The 10,369-nt window shown below is 38.7% G+C and overlaps 1 protein-coding gene across 5 annotated transcripts in view; it reads right to left on the bottom strand.

Moving 5' to 3' along the window:
• LOC107551687 (sodium/potassium-transporting ATPase subunit alpha-3) overlaps positions 1–6,340 on the bottom strand; it is a 38,498-nt gene extending 32,158 nt beyond the window's left edge. For 3 of the 5 annotated variants that reach the window (XR_001604792.1, XM_016233390.1, XM_016233393.1), the window contains exons 1-2: positions 5,821–6,339; positions 5,664–5,728 (exon numbers count right to left, since the gene is read on the bottom strand). Coding sequence is in view for 4 of the 5 variants with exons in the window: in XM_016233390.1 (XP_016088876.1) it covers positions 5,664–5,669 (6 nt within the window). In the remaining variant the exon portion in view is untranslated. Of the gene's footprint in view, positions 1–5,663 lie in introns of all 5 variants that reach the window. The other 2 variants (XM_016233392.1, XM_016233391.1) reach the window with 2 other exon arrangements.
• Between the last annotated feature and the right edge of the window lie 4,029 nt (positions 6,341–10,369).

Genomic DNA, 10,369 nt, shown 5'->3' with positions numbered 1-10,369 from the left:
ACACACACACACACACACACACACACACACACACACACACATTCAGATGATTGAAGAAAAGAAAAGAAAAGAAAAGAAAGGAAAGGTTGCAATATAATTTCATTTGGTCAGCACTTTTTAAAATGAACTTTAAACAAAATCTATAATCCTTCTTGTTAAAGTATTACCTCTATATCCCCTCCTGTTCTTCTCTATCCATTATTCTATCCTTCCATCTGTCTATACTTCATCCCCTCAGCCCAGCAGTGCCAAGCAGCTTTGCCAGAGTGTGGGGCATCTGTGTGCATGTTCTTGATTGGAACAATAAATCACTGCCCCAAACTACAGTCACAGGGCACACAGATTCTTCACGTCTCAAAGGGGTTGTCCAAGGATTCCTCTCTTTATTCTGTCTCACACAGACATACTGTACACACTTCATAAGCAGTTTCTCTTGCCATTTTATCACTTTTCTCTCCCTAGTTAGTACTTCATCACATTCTCTCTGACGTCTGACACTTATTGTTCATTACAGCTCTAGTAAAAGCAGAGCCAATGGTCAGCTGTGCCCCAGAATTCCCTCCGTCAGAATGGACTGTTCTTTCTCTGCTCCTCAAACAAAGGATTGCATTAATAAATGATGGTGTGGTGTGGATGTGGAACCTGAACCAGGCCCTCCACATGTTCCCACCGATGGACCTGAGGGGGCAGTTATGCTACATCAACACTGGAAAAAGAGGAGGAGAGGGTAATCTGACCCTGAGTATCCGCTCCACTCACAGACGTCCCATGGACAGAATGTGATAATGAGACCTAACAGATCCAATCCAACCCACTTACAGCTGAACTGTGTCATTTTATGGAGAGACAACTATCAGCAAGCCACTTTTAAGTTGACTTAAAGGTGTAAACAGAGTGCATAAATTACATAATTCACATTTAACCCCTTACAACAACAAATCTTTCATACCCCTAAATGTGGTCCAACAACATTGATCCACTGAGAAACAGTCAGTAGGTATAAGAGGCGTATGATGTGGGGGTGTTTCATATAAAACAGAGTCAATTAGCTAAAAAGCTTTTGTAATATCAATCCTATAGTAAAGTCATATTAAAGGCAGCTATGAAAGGCTCTATTAATTGATTATGTGCTCAATTGAAGGTGAAACGTGACCACCCGGATATTATACAGGATGTGATGTTCAGAGAGGGCATGCTATGATTAATTACATTATTAATTTATTAAATGCATTATTAAATGCATTATTAAATGTAGAACACAATCTATGTACTTTATATTTATATTTTTTTTACTATGCACACATATTTATAAGATTATATACTCATAATCATTATACTTTAAAAACTTAGCCCTAGTTCTGTCGTGACAACTCTCGGAGTGATTTGCATGGTAATATACATGACAATGTTAATGTATTTGGTCTTGGAGGAATAAATCTGCAACACTGCTTCTGCTGCTGCTGCGGCAGAGCAAGTACTGAGACTTGCTCAGTCTTAGTCAACATATATGAATAACCCCCATAGCATAAATGATCACCCCGTTGCAGATCTATACAGGTGGAGCTGGGGAAGGTCAAGGGTTTCTGAAGTGCGCTGCCACTGCTACAGCAAACACTGCCAAGTATTTGAATGTTGAGCAGCGAGCTCATTGGCTACCGATACAGGAGAAAACCAATCAGCTGTGCCATGTGATAATGATGTCATTATGTCATATTGAGTTAGATCTATTGGACTATGCCATCTAGAGTTTCATGCCAGAACTTTGTATTTAACTTTATATATATTTTTGCAAAATTCTATTCATCATTGCATTCAGGGGCAAACCTAGCTGGACAATTTGGTCAGTCGCACTTTTAAACACATTTTAGTTTTGCTATAGAAAATCTACAAATTCATACTCTGATTACGTAGAACAGCAGCAGGAAGCGTGTGAGGTTGTCATGGCAGCCAAATACACTGCACACAAATTATTATTTAATTATTTTGCCACCGTTTGCCACACTAAACTTACACAATAATACACAATAAACATGTCTGTCAAAACAATCTCAAAGGAGGCTTTTATTAAGCAAATCAAGGAGTGAATTACTCATCCACTGTTTAAAAAAAATAGTTAGCTGGGTTTCCACAGGCAGGGTCACAATTATCTACAGTGTATGAAGCTAAGGTTTTTGGGTTACGGTTCATAATGTGGAACATTTTTAACATTGTATGCTGTATGTGCATAGGTAGCTAGCAAACAAGGAATACAGCTGTTAAGCTAATAGTCACATTTAGCTGAGTAAGATCATGATTGAGAAATGTTGGATACTGCTGGAAATGCTGCTATGGGGTATCCTATTTATTATTTTAGGATTTTTTTGTCTGCCCCAGTGAAGCATTTCTATTAATATAACTGATTAAGTAGTCAAACTCATTCCATACCAGCAGAATAGTGTGGTACAGAAAGTCTGTCCATAAAACGAATGAATTACTGATACCTAAAGGTCAAATGCAATAGCAAAAGTAATAGGTCAATATTATTAAATTGCAGACAAAGATTTTGAATAGCTAGGCTGGCTTGTACACTATATTGCCAAAAGTATTGGGACACCCCCTTCTAATGAACAGGTTTGACTACTTTAGTAATTTCTCATTTTTAGTAAAAAAATAAAAACATAATGATATTCTAGGGAATTGTGTGCTTCTAATTTTATACCAATAGTTTGAACAGGACCATTTTCTATTCTAACACAGCAATGGCTCTGTGTATAAGGCAAGGTAAAAAAAAAAAAAAGATTGATTCAGTGTGGAAGAACTTGACTGGTCTGCACAAAGTCAAGTCCGTATCCCAGCTGAACACCTCTGGTGTGACTTTAAATGCAGACCTTGAGCCAAAAAATCATCACCAAACACCAATGACTTGTACATACATATGGATAAATGTATTGGGACACCCCCTTCTTTAGAACAGAAAAAGGCACTTCCAAAACTGTGGCATCAAAGATGGAAACATAACGGCACCCCTGATTACATTCATTATAATCATTCACTGTTTCTACATCCTGAAACCAAATTCATCAGTACAGTACCAGTAAACTTAACTACTACCAAACATAACTCTATCCTAACAAGCAAACCATCCAATACAAGTCTGATTTGACCTTTTATATGATCTTATTAAATCATGCACTTCATTATAATCTAAATACTGATTAGTTGCACGTTACAGACACCTCTGTGTCCTCATCTTTGGGCACTACGTCTGTACCATCTGTATGTACCACACCCAGCTTACTCACTCTGGAAACACAAGCTCAGCCCGGCTAATTACACGTAACGGGATCTGTGCCTCTTCCTCTCCCTCCCCCCCCTCCCGGCTAAACCGTCCTGCTGCAGCACACCCCTCCCCTCCTCTTCCTCCCCTCTCCTGGGCACTCACCTGCATTCACACACTATGTACATACTGGTGCATCGTCATGTGTCTGAAGATTAAATGTACTGTCATGCCGTACCAGCTGTTCTCTCTCTCTCTCTTGGATTAATATAACAATATTTAAACGGGTTTACACCAAATTAATAATCATTAGACATACTCATGTAACATTTTAAATTTAGGTTACTATAACCAATTTGTATTCTACAGACGTACAAGTTGATTACTAGTTGATGGCTGCTCTTTTCAAATTTCGAGGCTCTTCTTAATTTAATAAATAATTTAATTATTTCTTTGGTTTTACAATAAAATGAATATATGTGTTCTATCCCTTTAAGAGCCCATTTGAACGCCACGAATACATGAGGTCGATGAACTTTATTTCACTTCATCTATTCGCTTTCCGTATCTGCATCTCGTGCCTATCACAGGAAGGTACCGGGAATTTCCACTCGCGTGGCCCCGCCTCGCGTTTGACGCCGAAAGCGGCCTATAGGGAAGCAAACCGCTGGGATGCTGATGCTGCTGCATTGCCACGAGCATCACTGCGACAGCAACCAGCCCGACACGCGGCAACAAACCGCTGTCAAACTTAAAGGAAACTGCGCTAAAGTAACCAGTATGTCTGTTAACATCCGTCCCGTTTAACCAGGTAAACTCACACGCAAATCATTTGCGTAATCATTTTAGCGCTGCTCGTAGTCATCAGTTTTGACGCAATCACTGCAGCGCGTCAGTGTGACATTCACTAGCTACTGCGATGTTTAATGCTAACGGATATTTTCTGCGTAAATAGCTTTAGCCGGTCTCTCCGGTTCCCTGGCAACGGCTATAAACTACATCAGCTGCTCGACACCGGCATTCACTGCTGCCACGGGATGCACCTGCTAACGCACCCCGGCATACACTCGCCTTTCTGATCGTAATTTGGTAAAACCATGAGGAGGCCAATTGCGCAGCTCAGCCTGACATGCATGTTACACACGGTACTTTGATGATTCCCCATTATCCGCAATTCAAATGCGACCTTTTCGGGTCATCATTCAGAGTGAATCTATTAAATCTGTCCTGTCAGTGATTACCCGCGCGAGGTTATGTCACATATGCAGGAAATAAACCGGTTGAAGTATAGATTCCCGGTAACCACATTATGACGCATGGACTTCAGCGATGGACCGGCTCTGAGGTGTGTGTGTGTGTGTGTGCGCGCGCATGTTTATGTGGTTTATGAGGACACAAATTTGTATAATAACATGGGTATGACATAGGTATTACAACGAGAAGGTGATTTATGAGGACATTTTCAGTGTCCCCGTAATTCAAAAGGCTTACAAATAATTCAGAATGAGTTTTTTTGAAAATCTAAAAACACAGAAAGTTTCCTGTGAGGGGTAGGTTTAGGGGTAGGGTTGGTGCAGGGCAATAGAATATACGGTCTGTACAGTATAAAAACCATTACGCCTATGGAGAGTCCCCATAAACCATAAAAACAAACCTGTGTGTGTGTGTGTGTGTGTGTGTGTGTGTGTGTGTGTGTGGACACCAGTCACTTAAAAACGCTCAGCAATGCCGGTTGTGTCCATAAATACAAAGATGGTTCAAATTCACATTCAGTACATCCAGATTAACTGTGCCGATCTGGAGACACGCGCTGCGGTCAGTAAGTACAGAGGGAAGGATGCAAAGGGGGTGCTGGAGGGGACCCCACAGAAACAGTCCTAAAACATGTAAAAAACAACAACCTGACAAACAACTTTTGAGCATAAATAAGTTGAAAGAGACATCACACATTTATAACGCAAAGACAGCATTAAGCAGCGTTGCCCTTTAGAAAGTCTTTAACTAGCATAACCCGATTAAACTGGCACTTGAAGGTTACTAAAATAACCGTTGTCTTGAGATATTATATCATTCAGACAACACCGACAAGCTTTCAATTAAGATTGAAACGTTATCTGCGTCTCCACTGACTATGTCGACAGCATCTAAAAGTTTGAAAAAGCAGTTCCTTTGCATTTGCTGCTCACCATTCATAGCCTATAATAACGATTTCAGATTTGTAACGCGTGTTTCCAGAACGTCCTGTCCCGTCAGTTTGTCGCGGTCTCGAAATCCGCATATAAATCAATGTCATTCTGCCACTTCATGTATGACGCTGCATTTTGCAGCATTTAAAGTTTGCTTAATAAGTTGAAATTCATTGGAAACGTTGTTTTAATTCTTTTCCATTTGCTGATGTCGGTCTTACCCCCATGGTTGCGCAGTCAGTCCGTTCTCTTCAGGTAATATGAGAGTGATGGAGAGAGTGACAGCCTTTCACGAAGAGAGAATGTCAGTCATCAAAAAGGATCTTAAGAAAGACGAACAATTATACTTGGTTTAAAAACCTTGTTTCAGTGCTTTACCTCGGCTGAGGGACCTAATGCGCGTATACTTTCACGTCAAGGTATAAAAGAAGTTAGGCTATTCGTAGCAACATGGGGTTAATGAACCTGACAACTTTGTAGAGATTAAACAAACTAAATGTTCAAATGAAATTCGACGGCGAGGCAGTGCATTTCGCAGGGATTCCGGTCTCGTGCACTGCTCTTGGTAGTTGCGATAAAGCCGGTAAAACTAAGAAGCCGCACTGCTGCCTTTTTTATGGTCTGGTGTCCCTCCGCGGCACCGCCAGCTGCCGCACCATTCCGCCTGGAAAGAAGCGCCGGTGGATGTGAGAGATGCGCTTCTCCATCTGACCGACCTCATAAACGAATACCTCACGAGAAACGCCCACATTTACGCTCTCAGCCTATAGACGCACGCACGCCTTAATATCGTCGTGTCATCTGTCCAATCAACGCGCAGGCAGCAGGTACAAGTCACCAATCGGAAGCGGTTAAAGTCGGACAGCATCATCGTGTGCTCTGAGAAAATCTCTTTTTTGATCAAAAATGGACTAAGAATAAGCTAAGTCATAATCGGTGTGATTGCATGGTTAATGTATTGTAAACGTGTTTGGTTATTGTTGTTTCTGTGTATTTTATTATAGCCTACATGTATTCAATTTGTCAGAGAATGAGCACACAGCTGCAGTTCTAACCGACACTGCAGTAGTCCTTAAACACACTATGTTCAGTATGTTAAAAACTGTCCTTTCATACTTAAAAGATCTTAGCAAGTTTTTTATATATAGATTGTTAATGTTTTATGTATAATATAAGTTATTGTGATTCTGCAGTCATCAGATCGATTTTAGTGCACTAGTTTTGGTCTCTTCATTATTTGTGGTTCATGTCTGTATTGACTATTTTTTTTATTTCACTCTGGAATAATGAAAGATTTTTTGTAGCTTCTTTAAATAATAATGACTAATGTTATGTTATGTTATGGCAAAAATCTTATGCTAAGCTTCATTTTAAACATACATACTTCATTCTGTACATTACTCTCTATGACCATCTGTTCTTCTCTTTCCTTTACTCTCCTATACTGAACACCATAGTTAACTTCATCCACCTTTGTAAATCTGAATTACTGTTTTTCTAATATTTATTAGCAACATCCAGAATACTGAATACTGTATGATGAACGTGTTAACTGCAAGAGTAGCTTCATACTGCATTTACAGTACATTGAAACAGAAGAGACGACTGCACACAAGTTCATTAGAAAGAGAGAAAGATGGAGAGAATTAATCAAAATGTGACCTCAGACTGAGTGACCCTGGAAAGGTCAAGCTTACAAAGCAAACACATGCTGTTACCTTAAAATAACACAGATGCCCTTTAAGTATTTAATAATTTCTCCTACAAAAGACATAAGTACAGATTTCATATTTTAAAGAAAACATATGCATAAATGTCAGGTCATGTATAACAGACTGACAGTTTTTATCACAGCTAGGCTATAGTATCTGGATACAGGAAACACCTCGTACTCCAGGCACCAAGTTGCCAAACATTACAGATGCTCAACAGCATCTTAATGGTTGCTTGATTTTCATCTTAGTCCGATCCACCATCTACAGATCCTTCACTACTAATGTACATGACATAGACTTCCAGTGTAGTAAGACATACCTTAAAGATATTGCCAATTGCATAGACAAAATGCATGCAACTTCTTACAATAACTACATTTTGGGTGTTCAGGTACTTGTTAGTAAACATATAGGCTTTAAAAGAATACTCCATGTCTGCCACAGAGGAAACAAAAACTAGATTCAATCATTGACTCCCATATAAACACAGTTAGCACACACACACATAGGGCCACTGGGTTGATTTGCAATGGAAAGCGATTCTGTAATATGCAGGGGAGACACGTTGTGTTTTTTCCCCTTGGTTAAACTTGCTGTTTCACCCACATTATTTGCTTTGAAAGAAAACCTGTAAATCAGTCTTTATGTATACAGACTACTGGTATTTAGCTTTATCTTGTCTTCTGAAAAGCAGAAAAAGTTAACTAAATTGCATTTGGCAACATTTGATACACTCTTTATGTTTTAATCAACTGTGTGGCCAAGTAAAAGCCCCTTAAGGTTAATGTATGGCAGCATTGTCTATGGCATATTACTGATAAAGTTTTTTCAGAATTTTTAAAGAACCAAAATAGCTAAATATCTCTGTCTCCACGGCAACTCAGCGGCCAGCTGATCTTATCTCGTAGTCATAATGCTGACTCAGAAAATGGGGGATCGAGGACGAGAGGGAGACAGTCAAAGAGACCCTCATTTTAATCTGTGACAGTAACATCACCGTGTGAAGTAGTGTGAGAACGGCTGCTAAATCGTGCGTGTGAGAACCGAATCCCTCATAATCTCAAATCTGCTTTTAAATTAAAGATTACCAAGATCTCTGAAGTGGCCAGTATAGACAAGAGAGTGAAGGAATGAACTTTGATGAGGATAAGTACCCAAGAAAAGGTGAAGGATGGGGATCAGAATAAAAGGAGAATAAAATCAGCTGCTATAATGTCTATAGAGTCAGTACAGTGTCAATGTAATGCAGTTAGCATCTAACCCAAAGTGCAAATGCTTATAGTAAATTAGGTTCAAGCTGTAAATGTATCATCAAATATATTACTATATAAATAATATATATAAAGATGCAATAATATATATAAAGACAATATATATATATATATATATTTATTTATACATACATAATATATATATATTATTATATATAATTATGTATGTATACATACATTACATTACATAGGCTATATAAAGTACATATGTGTGTATAACTTTAAAATGGAATTTATACAACTTTTAACAAAATCTGTAAGGATGCATTAAATTGATCAAAAGTGACTGTAAAGACATATAAGGTTACAAAAGATTTATATTCCATATATAAATGCTGTTCTTTTCAACTTTCTAAGGATCCTGGAAAGATGTAGCCTATCACAATTTCCACAAAAATATTAAGTTGCACAACTCATTTTAACATTATTAATAATAACTATAAATGTTTATTCAAAATCAAATCAGCATATTAGAATGATTTCTGAAGGATCATGTGGCAATGAAGACTGGAGTAATGGTGCTGAAAATTCAGCCTTTCCATCACAGGAATAAATTATATTTCTATGTATGTTCACTTTTTACTGTGATACTGTAATCAAATAAATGCAGCCTATATTACCATAAAACATTATTTGGATATATACAGTGGACTTTCTCTCTCTCTCTACACACACACACACACACAGAGCACATAATGTTTAGATCAGGAATGTTACTTAATCTAATCACTCACATTTGAGTCTAAACTAGGTCAAAACTCTGAGTGACACTGTCAGAGAGTGTCACTTACAGTGAATCCCAAATAAGTTTCCTCAATGTAAACTGACAACAGGAAGAAAGTGTGAGTATATCTGAGTGCAGCAGCTGTATTCTGAGCCAATTAATCATATGAACATGGTTTGTGCTGCTTGATAGAGAACAGAACATTCTCTCCCAGGTGCGATGGGCTTCTTTTTTTTTTTTTTTTACCAGGGCGCATCTTAAGTAACTGCACAGCTCTGATGCTGTGATGGCATGACTACTGACTCTAAAGTCTGTCGTGATGCTGCGGGAGCGTGAGGTTACAGTGCTCGATTCATAAAGTCATATGCTTACTGGGCCACTTTTGTTTTAAGATGTAGATAGCCAGTCAGAAGGCCAAACAGTAAGAGTAGGGTATCCTTGGAAACGACCTTGCGGAGTATAAGGGTGAGGTGAGGAGTGAAGGTCACAGCATCATGTCATGTATATCAGGAATCAAAGCTGCATGTCAGTTCACAGAGATGCGAAATTAATTAGAGGTAATGAATGTGAGATACAGAGACACTTGGAGTATTTAAGAGCACAGAGGTCTCTGCTACACACACGGTCAGACGTCATCCCCCTCCAGATTAAAGTGACCACACACCATGCGTCCTCGTTGCATAATGACTTCCCTGAAAGGACAAGAGAACAAGATAGGAATAGACCAGGATTAAGGAGAGGAGGACAGACATAAAAGAGGGGGAAAGAGAGGAAAAAAGAGAGGATGGGAGGAAGGGATGAGAGAGGTTTCGAGCCAAAGGTTTTAAAACAATTCCATTCTTTGTCCTCTAAGAATTACTAAAAGAGTTGTTTAAAGTAGAATAAAGGAACCGGAATCATGAAGTGAACAGAACCACAATGCAATATACCTCCTAAGAAATGACTTTAAGAATCCTGGAGGGGACATCAAAACCAGGGGTGTAAAGTATTGGAGTAAATGTAATTAGTTACTGTACTTGAGTATCTTTTCAGGTACTTTGTAGTTGTACTGAGTATCAAAGATATTAGCAACTTTTACTCTTTACTTCACTACATTAATGAATGAGTATCTGTACTCTTTACTCCACTACATTTGAAATGAGTGTTGCAGTTACACATTACATTTTGCATGGACCTAGCTTTTTCTGCAGCAGTTTATTTCTGCTACAAAAGACGTG

This window comes from Sinocyclocheilus grahami, unplaced genomic scaffold (assembly GCF_001515645.1).
Source record: "Sinocyclocheilus grahami isolate Dianchi unplaced genomic scaffold, SAMN03320097.WGS_v1.1 scaffold429.1, whole genome shotgun sequence".
Taxonomy (NCBI): domain Eukaryota; kingdom Metazoa; phylum Chordata; class Actinopteri; order Cypriniformes; family Cyprinidae; genus Sinocyclocheilus; species Sinocyclocheilus grahami.
The sequence above is the reverse complement of the archived record's forward strand: the minus strand, read 5'-3'. Positions and strand labels throughout refer to the sequence as shown.